The 22,017-nt window shown below is 44.8% G+C and overlaps 1 protein-coding gene across 6 annotated transcripts in view; it reads right to left on the bottom strand.

Moving 5' to 3' along the window:
* Positions 1 to 15,475: 15,475 nt before the first annotated feature.
* The window catches only part of BCL6 (BCL6 transcription repressor), a 31,189-nt gene continuing 24,647 nt past the window's right edge, over positions 15,476 to 22,017 (bottom strand). For 4 of the 6 annotated variants that reach the window (XM_028731855.2, XM_077929609.1, XM_077929608.1 and 1 more), the window contains 4 exons: positions 21,533 to 21,700; positions 19,561 to 19,715; positions 18,107 to 18,244; positions 15,476 to 17,048 (listed from right to left, as the gene is read on the bottom strand). In XM_028731855.2, coding sequence (XP_028587688.2) covers positions 16,905 to 17,048; positions 18,107 to 18,244; positions 19,561 to 19,715; positions 21,533 to 21,700 — 605 coding nt within the window. In that variant the 3' untranslated portion in view covers positions 15,476 to 16,904. The remainder of the gene's footprint in view (positions 17,049 to 18,106; positions 18,245 to 19,560; positions 19,716 to 21,532; positions 21,701 to 22,017) is intronic. The other 2 variants (XM_028731858.2, XM_028731860.2) reach the window with 2 other exon arrangements.

Raw genomic sequence — 22,017 nt, 5'->3', positions numbered from 1 at the left:
TCGAAGCTACCAGCATGAGTTTGACCAAACTGTGGGAGGCAGTGGAAGACAGGAGTGCCTGGCGTGCTCTGGTCCAGGGGGTCACGAAGAGGCGGACACGACTAAACAACTAAACAACAACAACAAAATACCCAGAGGTCTCAGGGCGGTTCACAGATGCAAACTGAACCCTATTCCACCCCCATCACCCCCAATCCCAGTTCAGCAGTAGAGATTCTGTTGGGAAGCTGGGCACTGGTCAGCTTCCTTATCTCGGGGGGGGCGGTGATGGAGATTCTGTGCTTTTACTCTATTGGACAGCCAGGAAAAGGAGGGTGCCCTCACCTTGTGCCACCAGTGTGGTGTAGTGGTTAAGAGCAGTGGACTCGTAATCTGGGGAACCAGGTTCGCTTCCCCGCTCCTCCACATGCAGCTGCTGGGTGACCTTGGGCCAGTCACACTTCTCTGAAGTCTCTCAGCCCCACTCACCTCACAGAGTGTTTGTTGTGGGGGAGGAAGGGAAAGGAGAATGTTAGCCGCTTTGAGACTCCCTCGGGTAGTGATAAAGCGGGATATCAAATCCAAACTCTTCTTCTTCTTCTTCTTCTTGGGCGCTGGCAAGGCAGACTGGAGAGGAAGGGGCTGCTTGTCTGGCTGGGTGTGAAAAGGTTAACCGCCAGATGAAGGAAGCAACATGTATTCACTTCCCCACCGAGGAGTCTTCATCCGTTATGAATGTGCCAATATCTTTTCCTGACAAGAGGGCTGTTAATTTTTCATTGAGGTCTGGGCCTCCCCTGCCCACGTCAGTTTAATCTTTTATGGCTTCCCTCACATGTGTGTGGGCATTAAGTCCAGCAGAGGGGAATAATGAATTGATGCAGGTCAGATAATTCGTCAAAGTTAAGAAAAGAAAGAGAAGATGAAGGGCAGGGGAGGCAGGGAGAAGGAAGAGGAGAAGCAGATTCGGAAAATCAGTTTGAGACCCACTGATAGAGGAAACCTGACGGCCTTTATTTCAGGACATGAAAACTGAATGTTTTGGAAACATCTGGACACAAAGGAGAGTCAAAACTTAGAACTGTAGAGTTGGAAAGGTACCCCGAGGGTCATTTAGTCAAACCCCTGAACTGCAGAGAACTTCATTGAGATGATGCCTACTACTACTACTACTACTACTACTAATAATAATAATAATAATAATTTATTATTTATACCCTGCACATCTGGCTGGGTTTCCCCAGCCACTCTGGGTGGCGTCCAACAAAATATTAGTCCGTCAAACATTAAAAGCTTCCCTAAAGATTGGGGGGGGGGGCTCTTGTGTGCCAACAAACACGGTTAACATGTCTCTATTGCAGATATTAATATTGCACAGCATGAAGCAGTTGGATGCACAAAAACTGACTGTTTTTGGAATAAAACATTGTCCAGACCCATAAGCATTCTTTGAAGCTTCACTACCAGAACTTCTTCAAAACAGAAACAAAACAATCAAAGATATATCCAAATGATTCCTTAAGAAATATGCCTGTCCAAGACATAAATTCATCTTCTGACAAATAAAATAACTTATAATCAGAGATGACAAACATAGCTCTCTCACACACAGGCTCCATTAGCTTACATTGCAGTCCAAGGCCGTGAGCTCCTGTGAGAGATTCATGTTCACATCCTTCTCCCACAGAACCTGGGAACAAATAAAACAGCCACACACACCCCTCTAAGCTGGTGAATTTGCAGTGGAATACATTCATCACATGATCTAAAGTTAAACACTCAGATTAAGAGCAGAGGACATCACAGTTCATTATCAACTAGTGGAAGCTCAGAGGGCTTTAAGTTTGCTGCTATGGAAAATCGCCAATGTTAGCATTCTTCAGTTCTGTGTCAATCAAACAATTATACTTAACAATCTCTAGGCCTCATCAGGAAGCAAGAGTCAAAAGGTGAAGCATAGCCCTGGTCCCCAGGAGCATATTTAGTGCCAAAGCTTTGCCCAAGAAGATAAGGAGCAAGGCAGCGTCATATCAATGAGCCAGAGAGCAATGTGGAGCTCGGGGAAGTCTAATGGAAGCACTGTGAGTACTGCTGCTGGATAAATTTGGGTTGAAAAAGGAAGGGAGAGTGTTTCTGGAGGTATGGAGGATTCAAAAGAGTGAGGAGCCCTTCTAAATCTGGCAGCAACTTTGGACCAATTTGGGCCTGGGTTGAGGGCGCTCTGTACTCATAGGATCATAGAATTCTAGAGCTGGAAGGGACACAAAGGGTTATCTGGTCCAAGCCCCACCATACAGGAATCACAGCTAAGGAATCCCTGGCAGAGGACCACCCAACAGCTGTTGAAATAGCTCCAAGGAAGGAGAGTTGGTGTGATGGCCTGGGACTCGGGCTCAGACTCGGAACCAGAGGAGTATCAGTCCGCACCAGATCCTTTGCCTCAGGCATCATCTGAACCAAGTCTGGGGCCTGATCCTGAAGGGTCTCAGTCTGCACAGGTTCCCCTGCAACAAGCACCAGCTGGGCCGAGTCAGGGGCCTGAGCCTGCCCTGGCTCCAGATACAGGGATTACCTCATTGCCTCCAGCTGGGCCATCACTTACAGCTGCTCCACTGGGTCAGGAGAGGCTGAGGTGGCCCCTGGGTCTAGTAACTCATTAACATTTCCTGAGCTGCAGAGACTCAGGTCTGAGAGAAGGAGAGACCTGAGTACTCGCAGGAGGAGTGTTCGCCTTCGGGTGAGACAGGGAGGTGAGTGACCAGGGGATCAGGACCAGCCACTACCCCGACAATGATAAAAGGCTGTCGGACCTTGCCCCAAGTTCTGGAGCAACATTGCTGTATGCCAGATCCTGCCTGAGATCCTGCACCTGTCCTTGCCTGGTTTCCTGCCTTGTGTCTGGCCTTGGCCCTGTCGGACTGACTCCTTGTGGAACTTTCGGATTCTGGACCATTCCTGGACCGTGTTTCACGGGTTACCCCCAGGCCCAGCACAGTCTGCCACTTTCTGAGGTGATCCATTCCACTGTCAAACAGCTCTTACCATCAGAAAGTTTTTCTTAATATTTAGTCAGAATCTCATTTCTTGTCATTTGGATCCATTGGTTTGGGTCCTACCCTCCGGAGCAGCAGAAAACAAGCTTCCTCCATCTTCCACGTGGCAGCCCTTCAGGTACTAGAAGAGAGCCCTCACCCTCCTGGCTATAAACATACCCAGCTCCTTTGACTGTTCCTCACCAGGCTTGGTTTCCAGACCCTTGGTCACCTTGGTCACCCTCCTCTGCACAGGTTCCACCTCTGCGCTGGCGAAACCACAAAATGGCATCCCCACCAGGGAAGAAGGGGTGAGTGAAGATCTCCATCACAAGCAAAGGGGGTGGGTTAAGGATCTACACCAGGATCTTCTGCACCCATGGATCCTGTTACCCAAGACGGTCTCCTCAACTTGCCTCATGGGTGAGCTTGCCTTGTTCCAGTTTATCAATATCCTTCTTGAACTGTGGTGCCCACGCACAATACTCCAGGCTCAATTTCCAACCCCCGGCCGCTCCAAACTTCTGTGCTACCATTAATTTTATAATTAATCCTTGTTTCAGTGGAACAAAATAATCCTGCTTCCTTTCTTTTTTTTTCTGAGTCCTGTTTGTGGGATGTAAAATTTAGTGTCAGCTTTCTTCAAGTGTGGATTGTTTGGGTGGGCTAAGAACTCTTTCTAATGGGTCTTGATTTGTTTACCGAGGAGGATGTAATTAAATGTGAATAGATGTGATTTCTTCTTCATAATGAATATTAACTAAGGATAAATGCGGCATCAATATTCATTGAGGCAAACAGAAAGCGGGGCACGATCCTGGATGTTGCGTAAATTCAATTACTGAAGACTGGGAGGAAAATGAGAAAGGAACCTTCGTAGAGGTTCCCAGACGCAAAAATTCACGCTGCGCTAAGAAACCTGGGAAACACTTTGTGCACTGAAGTTTTTGTTAGACGTACACATGTCTCCCATTTTAAGTGGACACCTAAGTTTTGGTGTAAATGTCCCAAATAAATTCACAAAGGTAAGGAGAGGTAAAGCTCACACAAAGGGATGACTCCAGACTGCCACTATTTTGTGGGGTGGACTCAAACACGTACTGTCTATTTGGGAATACAGGGCTCTGTCTTGAGGAAGGTTACCAGATTTTTTTCAAAGAATCCGGGGACACTTTTTTTTTTTTAAAGAGAAAAAAAAGTTATTTTTAAAAAGGTTTTTTGTTTAAAAGAAGTAATGTCTTCTTTTCTGTGGTCTCCTCTGTCGGTCAGCTTTCCTCTGGGCCCTGGCCTGCTCTCTTGGAGAGCTAGCTGCCATGGAGTAGGCTTGGGTCAGGCCTGGGCTTGGCCATGTGTCCTTGTCCTCCCAGTGCTCTCCTACCTCTCCTCCTCAGTGGTGGCAGCGGTGGCACGGCAAGGTCGGGGCTCCCCTCTTTTTTCTCCTTCCTCTCTCTCTCTCTTCCTTCTCCTTCTCCTCTCCTCCTTCTCCCTGCGTCTGCTCAGGGGTTTTTCTGGCCCCAGAAGGCCACTGGGAAGTCAGCTAGGTGGCCGGGCACTCTTGCTCCCAGCTCAATTTGGGTCACGGGGTGTGTGTGTCAGTGGTTCCCCCAGTTGACACACCGGGCGTCCCCGGTTCCCCCTTGGCAGTGGCGGTAGCAGCGGCAGTCTCAGCAGCCCACAGCCAGCCTGGTAGCACAGTTGGCTCTGGCTGGCTTCAGGAGCTGCTCGTTGCCATGGCACCCGCCATTTTGCCTCGCCGGAAGTCCCCATATGATGAGTCTTGTGCCTTTGAACCAATCACGCAACATTCATTCCCTACTAATAAATCTACAACACTTAAAATATAAATCCCGGGACATTAAATGAAATCTGGGGATATTCCAGGGACGGATTTTGTCCAGGTACAGATTTGTAAATCCGGGGACTGTCCCTGGGAAACAGGGACATCTGGTAACCATAGTCTTGAGGGATGAGTGAATCTGGCAATGTCAGCTTCTAGCAGTTTTCTATTGTCCCAACCTTCAATTTAGTTCTCCACATTCCCACAACCGTTTGTGATTTATAGGTATTTGCTATCAACGAATCAATTCGATACACAGATTCTAGAAATGAGTGGAACACGGAGTTGTAGGGTTCCTATATCACCTAGGCAGTGGGAAAGCATTTTAGCTTCTGCAGTGAAGGTGTCAATGGATATTAAATTACCTTATACAGCAGAAAATAATGTTTATAATTTACTGTAGTCTATATAGAAAAGGACAGTCTAAAAAGCACATTGTTGGAGATTTAATAAGGATAATGCTTCTTTGAAAGACATGTTTTTACAATGTCCTCTACCAACTAAGTTTTGGGAGAAAGTGTTGGATTGTATAAACATGACTGTGCGGGAAAAGTTAAAATTTTCAGAGGAAAATATTATTTTGAGTTAGGTACCTAATATATGGAATTTGACAACTGGACAAAGTAAATGGGTTCTCCATGCCCCTACTATGGCCAAATGACTGCTATTGGTGAACTGGAAAGATAAAACTATGGCCCCCTTCAGTCAATGGATTGAAGATATGACCACACTCGCAACTTATGAACAGATTGCTTATCGGTGTAGACTTTGTATGGAGAAGTATAATGATATTTGGAATGCATTTATTTTTTTAAAAAATAGTAGGTTATAAATAGCTGTATATGTATTTGGATAATAATTGCATTTATATTTACAAGTAGGTAGTCAGGTTGGTCTGCCATAGTCGAAACAAAATTAAAAAATCCTTCCAGTAGCACGTTAGAGACCAACTAAGTTTGTTATTGGTATGAGATACACAGTGTATCTGAAAGCTCATACCAACAACAAACTTAGTTGGTCTCTGAGGTGCTACTGGAAGGAATTTTGTTTATTTTGTTTCAAATATAAATGTTATTTGAGGTAAAGCTAAAGGACCCCTGGACGGTTAAAGGTGACTGTGGGGTTGCAGTGCTCATCTCGCTTTCAGGCCAATGGAGCCGGCGTTTGTCCACAGACAGCTTTGCAGGTTATGTGGACAGCAGGACTAAAACACTTCTGGTGCAACGGGACACCGTGATGTAAACCAGAGAACACAGAAACGCTGTTTACCTTCCCGCCACAGCGGTACCTATTTATCTACTTGCACTGGCATGCTTTCAAACTGCTAGGATGGCAGGAACTGGGACAGAGCAACAGGAGCTCACTGAGTTGTGGGGATTCGAAGTGGCGACCTTCTGATCATCAAGCCCAAGAGGCTCAGTGGTTTAGACCACAGCGCCACCCGTGTGTCTATATACTAGACAAGCAAATACTGTATGGAATTTAGTTGTTTGCAGATAGATGATATAGATAGATGATAGATAGATGATAGATAGATAGATAGATAGATAGATAGATAGATAGATAGATAGATGATAGATAGATAGATAGATGATAGATAGATAGAGATAGATGATAGATGATAGATAGATAGATGATAGATAGATAGATAGATAGATAGATAGATAGATAGATAGATGATAGATAGATAGATAGATGATAGATAGATAGATGATAGATAGATAATAGATAGATATAGATAGATAGATAGATAGATAGATAGATAGATGATAGATATTTATTCTTTCCTTTATTCCTTTATTTTTTTATTTCAATTTTTATTTCCATTTTATTATGTTCCAACACACACACACACCTGGGGACAAGGTGACGCCCAGCCTCTGGCCCTCCTGGAGGAAAGTGAACGGTTGAAGTTGTGTCTGGAGTCCAGACTCTGTTGGTCACAAGTTAAGGATGAGGGTGGTCTCCTCGATATGAGGTTTCAGTGTTGCGCATAATAAACACAAAGCAAGCGAGGGAGGTGATAGGCGTCGTTTTCTTTCTTTTAATTTAGCATTTTTTAAGGATTTTACTTCATTGTTAGGAAGACGTTACCCAGGCTCATTAGTGTTTTCAAAATGCAATGTTTTCCTCCCTGTTGACATGGATGGGGAAGCGGAGTGGATTAATGATCACCCAAAGTGGGAGAACACACATGGCTCTCCCCTTTGATCTCTGGTCTGAAGCTCAAAAATTGTGCAAGGGATGGAAATATCTAATTGCTGTTTGTCTGAAGCTGTGAAAACTTCACGACACCTCGATTTCTGTAGCAAATGTTCAATCCCGTGCTTCCTCCAAATTAAAATCACCACGTGCTTTATCACATGGGTTACAGCACATTTCCCCTAAATTTGTGTCTTACGTTCCTGGCTGCTGTTCTGAAAATGTCTGGAAAGGACTCATTAGATGAGTGTGTGTTCACTCTACCAGTTTATTACTGGTACTAATTGGGCATAGGCTCTTAAGGTTACATATGCTTCAGGTTCCATACGCTTCAGCTTACACACTCCGCTAACCCAGAAATAGTGTTTCAGGTTAGGAACTTTGCTTCAGGATGAGAACAGAAATCATGCTCCGGCAGCACAGCAGCAGCAGGAGGCCCCATTAGCTAAAGTGGCGCTTCAGGTTAAGAACAGTTTCAGGTTAAGTACAGGCCTCCGGAACGAATTAAGTACTTAACCTGAGGTACCACTGTAGTAGAGTTGGGAGGGATCCCAAGACCCCTACAGTCCAACCCCCTTGTGATGAAGGAATCTCAACCAAAGCATCCATGACAGATGGCCACCCAATCTCTGCTTTCAAATCTCCAATTAAGGAGAACCAAAGGCCTCCTGAGTGAGTCCGTTCCACCGTTAAACAGCTCTTACCATCAGAAATCTCTTCCTGATGTTGAGTCAGAATATCCTTTCTTGTAACTTGAAGCCATTGGTCCAGGTCCTACCCTCCGGATGAGAAGTAACCAAATCTGCTCCCTCATCCAAGTGGCAACCCTTTGGATATTTGAAGATGGCTCTCATATCATCCATCTCTCTTTTCTTCTCCAGGCTGCTGTTGTTGTTTAGTCGTTCAGTCATGTCCGACTCTTTGTGACCCCATGCACCAGAGCACGCCAGGCCCTTCAGATATGCCCTGACTCTGTTCTCTGTCGAGGGCTACGGATTCCCAGAAATTTGCACAAATCATTTCAGCTGAGCAATACTCCAGCAATTAGGGGACGCGGGTGGCGCTGTGGTCTAAACCACTGAGCCTCTTGGGCTTGCCGATTGGAAGGTTGGTGGTTCGAATCCGCACTACGGGGTGAGCTCCCGTTGCTCTGTCCCAGCTCCTGCCAAGCTAGCAGTTCAAAAGCACACCAGTGCGAGTAGATAAATAGGTACTGCTGCGGTGGGAAGGTAAACAGTGTTTCTGTGCGCTCTGGTTTCCACCACTGTGTTCCATTCTGCTAGAAGCGGTTTAGTCCTGCTGGCCACATGACCTGGAAAGCTGTCTGTGGACAAACGCCGGCTCCCTTGGCCTGAAAGCAAGATGAGCACCGCAACCCCATAGTTGCCTTTGACTGGACTTAACCTTAACCTTTACCTTTTTTACTCCAGCAATTATACTTATCAATTCTTAGTTAAATTCTCGGGAGCCCCTTAATTTCTCCCCTCTCAGCAAACTTGCCACTGTAAAGATGACAACCCTTCCTAAACTTTTGGTTTTTGTTTATTTATTTCGAGTTTATGTTTCTGGGTAATCTTCCCTGCCCTTCTGTTTCATATCGCTAGATTGTTCTGCCCATCACTTGTCTGCACTTCATATCCTGGCCAAATCACCTGGACCAACTTTGAGAGCAAAATAAGTGCCGTTCCAAATCTGGGGTGCTTGGGTGTCTGATGTCCTACTGAATATTCGGTGCAGCGCAGAACTATTAAGAACAGCTGAAGATTCTTTGAGCTAAGCAGCTCTTCTTTGATGTTGGAGAAATCAGGTACTCCTCTGCCCTCCACTGGGTATCAGGCTCTATAGCAGGCATTCAACCTCTTTTATATATACTTATTTTTTTGAGTTGAACGTTAGAGTGACTTTAACAGCCTGCTTTGGCACCATAATTGTCTCCTATATGGATTTGCCGCTACTGTTGCAGAACTGGCATTGTCACGGGCACCACATAATACTTGCTCTGCAGTTGCAAGAATTCAATCTTTGCGACCTGTTGGAATGTGATGTAAAAGCGCTGTGTAAAATGTATCTTCTTCTTCTTCTTTGGCGATCCCTCGTAGCCGAGTAGTCTTCCATGAACACGGTTTTAACAATGACTCCGTAAGTGACTGTGGATGCCAATTCTGGACCCACACATCCTTCCACAGTGGGGACATTGGTTTCCAGACAGGAGTTGATCACGGTGTGGATTTGCCAAGTGTGCTTTCCTCTTGGTACATTTCTCCCTTGTGTCCTGAGTTCGAGTGTCTTCAAAGCCCATGACATCTTTGGTAAAGGCTGTTCTCCAACTGGAGCGCTTGCAGGCCAATGTTTCCCAACTGTCGGTGTTTATACTACATTTTTAAAGATCTGCCTTGAGATGGTCTTTAAACCTCTTTTGTTGACCACCAGCATTATGCTCGAACTCAGGAGGCAAGGGAGAAACGTGCTAAGAGGAAGGCACACTTAGCAAATCCACACCGTAATCAACTCTTGCCCAGAAACCAATGTCCCCACTGTGGAAGGACGTGTGGATCCAGAATTGGCCTCCACAGTCACTTGCGAACTCACTGTTAAAACCGTGTTCATGGAAGACCATCTTACTCGGCTACGAGTGATCGCCAAAGAAGAAAGAAGAAGACTCCGAGTAGAATCATTGAAATGCATGGTAATGTTCATTAATTTCAGTGGGTCTAGTTAGTTGACTCTATCCCCATGGAAGTAAAGTTACCCCCCAAAACATATTTACTGTTCACATGATACTTAAATCTTGCCTCAATCTGCCACCGTGTGGTTGTAGTGGAAATTGTCATTCTTGCTGCCAGCGGCATTTGATTGGCCCAGGGGTGCCCAAACTTTTTTCAAAGAGGGCCAGATTTGATGAAGTGAACATGCATGAGGGCCAGCTGGATTAGGCCCCTGAAACGGACTTTGGACATTTTTATTTTGCAATACTGCTGAGACTTGAAATATTGCCGCAAGCTGCTTTTGTGGAGAAGGGCTCTCAAAAAGCAGTGTGGCCATTTTATCGAAATTATTAAATAACAACAACAACAACAACAACAACAACAACAATTTATTATTTATACCCCGCCCATCTGACTGGGCTTCCCCAGCCACTCTGGGCGGCTTCCAAAAAAATATTAAAATACTATAATACATCAAACATTAAAAGCTTCCCTAAACAGGGCTGCCTTCAGATGTCTTCTGAAAGTCTGGTAGTTGTTGTTCTCTTTGACATCTGGTGGGAGGGTGTTCCACAGGGAGGGCGCCACCACCAAGAAGGCCCTCTGTCTGGTTCCCTGTAACTTGGCTTCTCACAGTGAGGGAACCGCCAGAAGGCCCTCGGCGCTGGACCTCAGCATCCGGGCAGAACGATGGGGGTGGAGACGCTCCTTCAGGTATACTGGACCGAGGCCGTTTAGGGCTTTCAAGGTCAGCACCAGCACTTTGAATTGTGCTCGGAAACGTACTGGGAGCCAATGTAGATCTTCCAAGACCGGTGTTATGTGGTCTCTGAGGCCTCTCCCAGTCACCAGTCTAGCTGCTGCATTCTGGATTAGTTGTAGTTTCTGGGTCACTTTCAAAGGTAGCCCCACGTAGAGCGCATTGCAGTAGTCCAAGCAGGAGATAACCAGAGCATGCACCACTCGGGCGAGACAGACAACGGGCAGGGAGGGTCTCATTGTGCATACCAGATGGAGCTGGTAAACAGCTGCCCTGGACACAGATTTGACCTGTGCCTCCATGGACAGCTGTGAGTCCAAAATGATACCACTCCATCCATCCTCAGAGGAGCTCTAGGGGTATACAGTACATGGTTCTTTTCCACACACATGTTGTCATCACAACAACCCTGTGAGGTGGGCTGAGAGGGGGGGGCGGGGGCTAAAGGTCATCTGGCAAGCGTCCAACTCTACCATTCTATGATTCTATGAATCTGCGAGTGGAGATTTAAACCCAGGTCTTCCTGGTCTTAGTCTGATGCTCTTCCCACTCTACCACACTGGATGTTTTTCAGTATATTCTCCACCATGGTTGCTGTGCATGAAGGGATCTGACTGTCGGAGGGTAGACAAATAACTGGGCCACTTTGCTTTGGTGGATGCTGCAGCTGAAATGCCCCTTGCCACTCAGAAAATAAATTGGGAATAATTATCGTCAAACTATAAGCTTCCCTTCGACCCAGAAAAAACTCACGTTTTGCTGCCTAATGTAAATCTGCATAGTTTTCAGTGTGACGTACGATTCTGAGGCTTCGGAAACAACGTCTCGCCAATCTTTTTCTTTTTAATGTATTTTTGTTAAAGATTTTCTTAGTTTACAAAACACATGTAATTATTATTATTGATTATTTTCAGTTGTTATCTCTGAGAAACATAGAAAATAAGAGGATATAGCTATACGAATTCTTCAAACTTACACGACCCTTTAGAAATTAGGTAAGGAACCAAATGTTATATAATACTGTTTTATATGACTGTTTTATAATTTATGATAATTTAGAATTTAAATGCATTTTCATGTAATATTTGATACTTCCAGCTGATGAAGGTGAATACATCGAAACAGGGCCCTGTCTGGCCTGAGTTCTTGGTGTGCTTTTTTCTTGGTATATCGAAAGAGGAGCGGCAAGCGCAACTGATGGACTATGTGGAGATGGCGAAACTGATGGGAAAGATCCGAAACCAGGAAGATCAAGCGTTTGAAAAGGCCTGGAACAAATGCGTACTTTATTTAAAAGATCACTGTAAAAAATTTAAGACACTGGTGGGAATGAGAAGATACTTGTAATGTGAAAGTCTACTGTATTTTACTGATGATTTATATAACAATTTGGAAAACGTAAAAGATGCAGTTAATTAGGGGATAAAGAAAGAAGCCATGGAGGGGGTGGAGGGGAGTTCAAAGGTTCAGAAGAACCTATTAAGTGGAGATGAAAAATGAATATTGTGAGAAAGTTAAAAATGTGGAAAATTAATAAAAATTATTATATTAAAAAAAGTTTACGGTGTAAGTTTTCACAGACTATAAGTTTTCACTTCATCAGCCCTGTTCATGGTGTTGTCCCCAAATCTTAAACTGGTGGTTCACAAAAGGGATAGTGAAGGTTACCTAGGGGAGGTACAGTGGTACCTCGGGTTAAGTACTTAATTCGTTCCGGAGGTCCGTTCTTAACCTGAAACTGTTCTTAACCTGAAGTACCACTTTAGCTAATGCGGCCTCCCACTGCCACCATGCCACCAGAGCACGATTTCTGTTCTCATCCTGAAGCAAAATTCTTAATCTGAAGCACTATTTCTGGGTTAGCGGAGTCTGTAACCTGAAGCGTATGTAACCTGAAGCGTATGTAACCCAAGGTACCACTGTAGTAAGAACCAAGTGGCCACAGCTATTGGAAGATAAAGGTATAAATGGCTATCAGACTTTGGAAAACTGCAATCACTGTGAAGGTACATTCTTTCACCTTTGGTGGACATGCCCAAGGATTAAGACATTCTGGGAGATGATTTATAATGTAATGAAAAAGGTATTTAAATATACCTCCCTGAAGAAACCAGAGGCCTTTCTCCTGGGCATGGTCGGCCAATTGGTGCTAAAGAAGGATAGAACTTTTTTTATGTATGCAACAACAGCAGCAAGAATACTCATCGCGAAGTATTGGAAGACACAAGATTTACCCACCAGGGAAGAATGGCAGATGAAGTTGATGGACTATATGGAACTGGCGGAAATGACTGGCAGAATCCGAGACCAGGGAGAGGAGTCGGTGGAAGAAGACTGGAAAAAGTTTAAAGACTATTTACAGAAATATTGTAAAATTAATGAATGTTAGAAGAACGTTGGAATGAAGTGATATGGCTTTAGTAGAAAGGTTATAAGGAATTAAGTACAAATAGATTAATAGAGTATTAAAGGAAAAATAAGGTTAAAATGTGTTAAGATAATTATAGGATAGAAAACAGGGGAAGATGGAAAGGAATTGCTGAAATAATTAATAGATGTGGAATACAAAAAGGGAGGTGTGAGGAGGTCGTGGAAATATGTGAAAGAAAGATAAGATACTGAAATTTCTTTTTCTTTTTTTGGGGGGATGTGTTTTTAAATTGATTTTGTCTTGTCTTGTTAGTTTAATGTTTTTAGTGTTATGTAGTGTCTTTGTATTGTAATGTATTGTTTTTTCTTTGTTTTTTTGTAAGTGTTTAAATTGTTGTAAAAGTAATAAATATTATTTTTTTTAAAAAAGGAAAACTGCAATCACTGGATCAAGTTCATTAATTCCGTTGAATTCATTAAACTAAATAGTTTTACAGTTGTACCTCGGCTCCCAAATCCCTTGGGAGTCAAATGTTCCAGCTCCCAAACTATCGAAAACCGGAAGTGAGTGTTCTGGTTTTCGAACGTTTTTTGGAAGCCGAACATCCAGTGTGGCTTCTGCTATTATTTCCGGTGCCCCTGCACAATCAGAAACCAATCGGAAGCTGTGCCTTGTTTTCTGAACGTTTTGGGTGTCAAATGGACTTCCGGAACGGATTCTGTTCGACTTCTGAGGTACGACTGTACTTGTTGGCATCTGTCTGTCTCAGGAGACAGTGGAAAATGTGCCTTGAGGGGTGAAGTCAAACCTGTGGCTGTAGAGACCAATACAGGAGAGACATATTTTGTTGCAGTTGGGGCAGGTGAAGGGACCGGTTTTCAATGAAGTTGCAACTGCTTCAAATTTTATTGAGTCCTTAACTTCCTTAGTGGTTTGTGCAAACCACTATTCTGAATAATGCTTTCTACAGGTAGTAGCCACTGGGGAGGAATATATGGAACTTGTAGGGGGGAGGGCGAAAAAGTTTAGGAACCATTGGCTTAACCTATAATAAATTTGTTAGTCTTTAGGATGCCACAAGATTCCTTTTTGCGTTTCCTGCAAGAGATGAACAGAGCTCCAGCCCCTCTGGAAGTGGTTAACTTTGTGGTGGTTACCAGGGGGTGAGAAGTTGCTTGTGAAGAGAGGATTTCACAAATTAATACACGTGGACTGGTTTTTATTTCTGTATAGTTCAGCTGACTATGCCTTGGTGTTCAGAGGGGAAGGGAAGCAGGGTCACTCTGTCATCTTGAAGTTACAACTTTTGTCATCTGTGAGATAGCATTTGACTGATATGTGTGGATACCCCAGAACCCACTCGATCAGGTTAGGACAGGGTCAGCAAACCTTTTCAGCAGGGTGCTGGTCCACTGTCCCTCAGACCTTGTGGGGGGCCCAGACTATATTTATTTGGGGGGGGGGGATGAACAAATTCCTATGCCTCACAAATAACCCAGAGATGCATTTTAAATAAAAGGACACATTCTACTCATGTAAAAACACGCTGATTCCCGAACCGTCTGCGGGCCGGATTGAGAAGGCGATAGGACCAGATCTGGCCCCTGGACCTTAGCTTGCCTACCGATGGGTTAGGAGGAATCACTTCCAAGACTTGTCCCTGCATCTTCCACTTCCCATCAGCTCCAGGCAACATGAGAGGCCGAAGGAGAATGGTCTTAGAATCATAGAATCATAGAGTTGGAATAGACCACAAGGGCCATCGAGTCCAACCCCCTGCCAAGCAGGAAACACCATCAGAGCACTCCTGACATATGGTTGTCAAGCCTCTGCTTAAAGACCTCCAAAGAAGGAGACTCCACTACACTCCTTGGCAGCAAATTCCACTGTCGAACAGCTCTTACTGTCAGGAAGTTCTTCCTAATGTTTAGGTGGAATCTTCTTTCTTGTAGTTTGGATCCATTGCTCCGTGTCCGCTTCTCTGGAGCAGCAGAAAGCAACCTTTCTCCCTCCTCTATATGACATCCTTTTATATATTTGAACATGGCTATCATATCACCCCTTAACCTCCTCTTCTCCAGGCTAAACATGCCCAGCTCCCTTAGCCGTTCCTCATAAGGCATCGTTTCCAGGCCTTTGACCATTTTGGTTGCCCTCCTCTGGACACGTTCCAGTTTGTCAGTGTCCTTCTTGAACTGTGGTGCCCAGAACTGGACACAGTACTCCAGGTGAGGTCTGACCAGAGCAGAATACAGTGGCTCTATTACTTCCCTTGATCTAGATGCTATACTCCTATTGATGCAGCCCAGAATTGCATTGGCCACGTCACACTGTTGGCTCATGTCAAGTTTGTGGTCAACCAAGACTCCTAGATCCTTTTCACATGTACTGCTCTCAAGCCAAGTGTCCCCCATCTTGTATTTGTATCTTGCTGGCTGGGAATGGGTGAGAGTTTGAATTCTGGGCACCAGGAGGGCACCAGGTTGAGGAACGCTGCATTGGACCTTGAACTGGCACAAAGGGATGCCTTCTCAAGAAACAGCTGCTGGGGCAGGTAGGAAGGAAAAGAAACATACCACACAGCCTTGCTCATGGTTGCTTTCTGCCGTTTTATTTTTGAATTTGTACAGCTATATTTTACAGAACGCATTAATGCAGTTTGACACACCCCCAAACCCTGTCACCCGAGATTGACTGATTGTAACACAAGTGTATAAAATGAGACCAAATTATTATTATCTTTTTTAAAAAAACAACAACACCTGACATTCTCCATCAAGAGTCTGCAACGACCCCCTTTATAGCGACACCGTACCTCAAAACTGGGCTCTAATTTAGTCGAAAAGAAAGGCACTGTGAGAAAACGCCAAAAAAGAAAAAGAGAGAGAAATAAAAATAAAACCCCAAACGAACATTGTACATATATACAGACTGGGGGAAAGGAAAGAAAGAAACAGAACACAAAATTACGTTTTTTAAATTATTTTAAATTCCTTCTGCAGCTTTGTTGGTTTAATACACACTCTTTTTTTTTGTAAATTGTAAACCTTCACTTGCAAAAAATACAAATACACACTCAATGCTCTTAGACAAAATATTTTCTCACTAATACAGATGCAATACTTTTAAAATATCTTGTTAAGTGCTTTGTCACAATAAAGACTCCCGAATCAGCCATCTGCCTGCAGAGGCCTAGCAGGAGACTTTAATGCATATATATATATGTATATATGTGTCTGTGTGTGTCTGTGTGTGTGTGTGTGTATATATATATATATATATATATATATATGCATTTAATATCTCTTTTTTAAAGGTTTATATTTTTTATATATTTATTTATATATATATATATTCATATATTTACAACTCTGCCATAGATTCCATCACCTTTGGTTAAAAAGTTAAAGCCCTCTCCACTCTGATAGCATATACAATCTCCCCGCCCGCCGCCGCCCCGCTCTTTCGTTAAAAAACACACAATTTCATTTGCAAAAAAAAAGGAAAAAGAAAAAAGAAATAACAATTTGTTCCCATGAAACGATCTACATTCCTCGTCTCCCGGCTGCGAAAGGGTCAGGCCTTTTGCAGCACAGACTTTTAAAAGAAAGGGGTTCTTCCCCCCCAGCTCCAAAACCCAAACTCTCTTGCACGTAAACACACACGCACACACACACACACACATACACAAAATGTCGCTCTGACTATATATATATAGATATATATAGAGAGATATATAGATATATATATACTTTTTTGAAAATTCACATAACTGGGAAGCAGGAAAAAACAAAAAGGAAATGTAAAACCCGTGTCATTATACTATTTCGCTCTTCCTCCTTTGCAACTGCACTCCGGGCTTCGAGAGGCACTCCATTGTGTGACAATAAAGAATAATAAAGTTTTTGTCCCGTCCCCCCCCCCTAAAGTGTTACAAGTTTCCTTTGGACATCGCCCCCACTGCCCTTCCTCCTCCTCCTAAGCCAGACCCTCTTCTCCCGAGAAACAGGTCCTTCCTTCAGCAAGCCTTCGAGAGCTCAGCGGCGCCTTCCACTGTCGAGACGCGGTACTGCACCTTGGTGTTGGTGATGGCGCCGTGCTTCTGGCGCAAGTGGAGGCGCAGCTGGCTTTTGTGGCGGAAGTGCAGGTTGCACTTTTCACACTGGAGGTGGGGGGGGGGAGGAGAAAAAGGGAAAAGGCATCAAGTCAGGGCTCTATAACAACAGGGATAAATTGCCTTGTCTTGTCTTTCTGTATGCAACAGCAGCAGCTGTTGATAGCCAGTCTTTGGAAAGGAAATTATATCCCAACAAAAGGGGAAGGGTTAAGTCAACTATGTAAGTACCTGGAGTTAGCAAAACTGACGGATTTAATAAGGCATAAACCAAAAATTGTAATTCAGAAACAATGGGAATGCTTAAATGAATATTTATACAAGCAGGGCTCAAATATGAAAGTTTGGTTGTGCCTAGACTAACTAACTAACTAAGCCAAGCTATGGTGCTGTGGGTTAAACCACAGAGCCTAGGACTTGCTGATCAGAAGGTCGGTGGTTCAAATCCCCGTGACGGGGTGAGCTCCCGTTGTTCGGTCCCAGCTCCTGCCAACCTAGCAGTTCGAAAGCACATAGTGCAAGCAGATAAATAGGTAACCTCCAGCGGGAAGGTAAACGGCGTTTCCGTGCGCTGCTCTGGTTCGCCAGAAGCGGCTTTGTCATGCTGGCCACATGACCCGGAAGCTGTACGCCGGCTCCCTCGGCCAATAAAGCGAGATGAGCGTCGCAACCCCAGAGTCGGCCATGACTGGACCTAACGGTCAGGAGTCCCTTTACCTTTCAATAAGCAATGCATTTTCTCTGTATTAAATTTAGTGCTTTCGATATGTAAGTTTTATCTACGTTACATGTGATTTACGCAGTATTTTTAAGATGCATACTTCTAAGTAGCAACGTGATTTTATACAGCATTTTATATTGCGAGTTTCTGCGCTGTACCAATTCATCTTATACGCGAATGGCCTGTGGCCTGAGAATTAATAAAACCATGACTTTTAAAGTCATCCAGGTTTTTGACCACTGCTAGCTGCTGGGGGAGAGCAGCCAGCTTGGCGAAGCCTGGCTTCCAAGATCCTAGAAGTGTAGAGTTGGAAGGGACCCCGTGGGAAATCTAGTCCAACCCCTTGCAATGCAGGAATCTCCAGCCACGGGGCATTCAGACTTACATGGTAGGGCTTTTCCCCAGTGTGGATTCGCAGGTGACTCTTGAGGGTCTGCAGGTGCCGGAATCGGGTCCCACAGATTTCGCACGGGTAGGGCTTCTCGCCGGTGTGTATCAGCACGTGAGCTCTCAGGTGTGCTACCTGGCAAAAGGAATACAGGTGTCAAGAGGGGCGGTTCCCACGAGTTCATTTGGGGCGTCAAAAGAAACAGGATTAATAAGAAACCACTAAGGCGACAAGGTTAAAAAAAAGAACGGGATTGCTTTAAAAACTACCTGACAAAATATGGTTCCAATAACGATTCTTGGTTGTGTGCCTAGATTAACTTCACAGGAATAAGGGAATTTTCTTTTTATAACTGAACAGAGATTACTTAAATGTAAGAGAAGAGTTGAAGCCGCAAAGAGTTAGAGGGAAGTCAATAAACATATAAGGGACTCAAACCAGTTTCTGGGAACAGAAAGAATGTAACTGTATGGGGGTGGGGGGTGGAAAGAAGAAATATGAAGGTAACTTCTTTCTAGAAATTTTTGTATAGAATATTCAAATTATAGTTTGTACTCCTTAAATAATTTTGTGTATTTGACAAATATCTTTTTCCTTTTACAATTTTCTTTTATGTATTTTCTTTTCTTTTTAGTATACGTGGGTGTAAGGATGAATTTATTCTCTTTTTTTGGTAAATTTTTAAAATGCAATAAAGATTATATTACAAAATTTGAAACAAAACAAAACACACACAAAAGAAAGACCCCCTTTGGTGCTGGCAGAGGGGTTCCAGAAGGGCCAAATTCTCTCTCTCTCTTTTTAAATAATCTTTATTAATTTAAATTACACACATATACAAAGAATTTACAATCTCATACTACAAAAAGAAAATTAAAGAAAAAACAATTAAGAAAAAAGAAAAGAAGAAAATACAGGGAAAAAAGAAATAAGAAAAGCAGATTTATGTGCATAAAAAAACCTTAATCTTCCTAATTACAGTCATACCTCGGGTTAAATATGCTTCGAGTTGAGCGCGTTCAAGTTGCGCTCCGCGGCAACCCGGAAGTAATGCAGTACGTTACTTCCGGGTTTCGCCGCTTGCGCATGTGCAGACGCTCAAAATGATGTCACGCGCATGCGCAGAAGTGGTGAAAAGTGATGCGCGCTTGCGCAGACATGCTGTCGCTAGTTACGTTTGCTTCTAGATGTGAACGGGGCTCTGGAACGGATCCTGTTCGTATCTAGAGGTACCACTGTAATACTTAAATAAACACTTAAATAAAAAAGACCTGACAAAACGAGTCTTCCAATCATTCTCATTGTACTGTTTATACTGTCGTTGTTTTTTCTGCAAAGTTTTATATTCTTTAATATTGTTCCTGTCTACTCCACAAACGGTATTTGTTGTGCTTACAGTATCACTCAAGTTCTGCTAATATGGCCAAATTCTCTGCCTACCAACTACCCACCTGGACAAACCTCGCCCCACAGGTCTCGCACTTGTAGGGCTTCTCTCCCGAGTGGATCCGCGTGTGGGTCTTCAGGTTGGCCGGCCGGTTGAACTGGGCCCCGCAGATGCTGCAGCGATACGGCTTCTCGCCTGTCTCGACAAACAGAACGGAGCCTGTTTAGTGTCGCGGTATGAAGCAAAAGAAAGAAAAAGAGAGAAGGTGCTTCTATGAAAGTGCATGTGGCCCGCCTAGAAGGGAGGGCGCACCTTTGGGTAAGGAATGGGGCCTGGGCGATTAGGGTGCCCCCTCGCCTTCAAAGCTCTCAGCGCCAAGGACCCAGACGGATAGGAAAGCCATAGGAAGTTGCCTTATACTGAGCCACACCATTGGCCCCTGCAGTTCAGTATTGTCAACACGGGCTGGCAGCATCTCCTAGCCCTGCCTGGAGATGCCATGGGGGGGTTTAACCTGGGACCTTAATAATATAATGATTTATTATTTATACCCCGCCCACCTGGCTGGGTTTCCCCAGCCACTCTGGGCAGCACCCAACAGAATATGAAAAGCACAATAAAACATCAAACATTAAAAACTTCCCTAAACAGGGATGCATTCAGATGTCTTCTAAAAGTCAGATAGCTGTTTATTTCCTTGACATCTGACGGGAGGGCATTCCACAGGGCAGGCACCACCACCGTGGAACGCCCTCCCACCAGATGTCAAAGAGAACAACAACTACCAGACTTTTAGAAGACATCTGAAGGAAGCCCTGTTTAAGGAAGCTTTTAATGTTTAACAGACTATTGTGTTTTAATATTTTGTTGGAAGCTGCCCAGAGTGGCGGGGGGAAACCCAGCCAGATGGGTGTGGTATAAATAACAATAACAACAACAACAACAACAACAACAACAATGTACCTGCATCCAGTGCAACCAAACCTACAGTGTACACAGATACCTACACTGCGTACACTTTTTTCCACGTTACATGTGAATAACTCTACAAGGACACAGCTCAGCTCTCTGTGTACCCAGATTGCATACTCGTTAAAATGTTACATGTGAGCACCCCTCATGAATTCCCCAGATCCGGATAAGGGCTTGTCCCCATTTTACAGATGGGAAACGGAGGTTGCAAAGGTCCGCCAGAGAGTCCATGGTCAAGGTGAGGTCATTTGAACTGCTGACTCCCCGGCTCAAAGCTCGCTGCCTTAACTCAATGATACGGCCTGTCTCAGATCCTTCCGCTGCCGCAGATCACAAAGTGCTTTACAAACAGAAACAGCTTTGTCCCTCGAGAAAGTGCACCTCAACACTGTGCAGGGACACAAATTCCCACCGTCCTCAGACAATGGTCAGGGAAGGGGGGAATTGTGGCGTGCCATTAATCTGGAGGTTCCCATTCCTGCACCGGTTCTCCCACTTTTGGTCCTCACTGAAGGTTTTTGGGGTTTGGTTTCATTTCAGCCAGACATACGGGGGGGGGGGGGGAGAGAATGGAAGGTGGAACGGACTCCTTGAGGAGCTGGTGGACTCTTGTATCTTGGAGGTGCTTTAGAAATTGGGCGGCCATCTGCCAGGGATGCTATAGCTGAGATTCCTGCGTTGCAGGGGGTTGGACTAGATGTCCCTTGGGGACCCCTTCAATGATTCATTGGAGGTTTTCAAACAGAGCTTGGGTGGGCAACTGTCAGGGGTTCTTTAGATTACCGCGGTGCAGGAGATCCTTTCCAGCTCTATGATTCTGTGATCCTATGACCTTGGAAGGTGGTGGACCCTCCTTCGCCGGAGACTTTTAAACAGAGCTCAGAGGGCCGTCTGTCCGGGATCCCTGCATTGCAGGGGGTCAGACTAGATGACCGCTTGAGGCCCCTTCCAACCCGGCAATCCTGCGGTTCCACGGCCCCAGGCTGTGCGGCTCCCTCGGCCTGACTGTCCACCATCCCGACAGACCTCTCCCCTGCCCCTGTGGCGGCCCGGAAGTGCCGTACCTGTGTGCACAGTTTTATGGCTGGCAAGGTTCCCTTTGTAGCGGAAGGAGGCCTGGCAACGGTCACACTTGTAGGGCTTGTCGCTGTGCATTTGGAGGGAGTGTCTCTTCAGCGACGCCTCTTCCGAAAAGCGGCAGTGGCACTCGTTGCAGAAAAAGGTTCCGTTCTCTGTCGGGGGAACCGAAGGAGGAAGAGGCGGCCGGGAGTCAGAGGAAGCTAAGCGCAACAGCTAAGCACACACAAACACACACAGCGGGGGGGCTAGCTTGTGCAGATATTGCTGCTTGGGGGACGGGAAGATCCAGTGGGACCCTCAAACCATCCTCGCTGGAAATCCTCGTCCGCCAGAGACAACGTGGCCTAGTGCTTGTGCCGGACTTGGGTTGGAATCCCCATGAACTCTCTGGGTTTGACTTTTGGGGCCAGTCACTGCCTTCTCTGAGCCTCGCCTACCTCACAGGGTTGTCGTTGTGGGGTTTAAAGGG

This window comes from Podarcis muralis, chromosome 6, assembly GCF_964188315.1.
Source record: "Podarcis muralis chromosome 6, rPodMur119.hap1.1, whole genome shotgun sequence".
NCBI classification, from domain to species: domain Eukaryota; kingdom Metazoa; phylum Chordata; class Lepidosauria; order Squamata; family Lacertidae; genus Podarcis; species Podarcis muralis.
The sequence above is the reverse complement of the archived record's forward strand: the minus strand, read 5'-3'. Positions and strand labels throughout refer to the sequence as shown.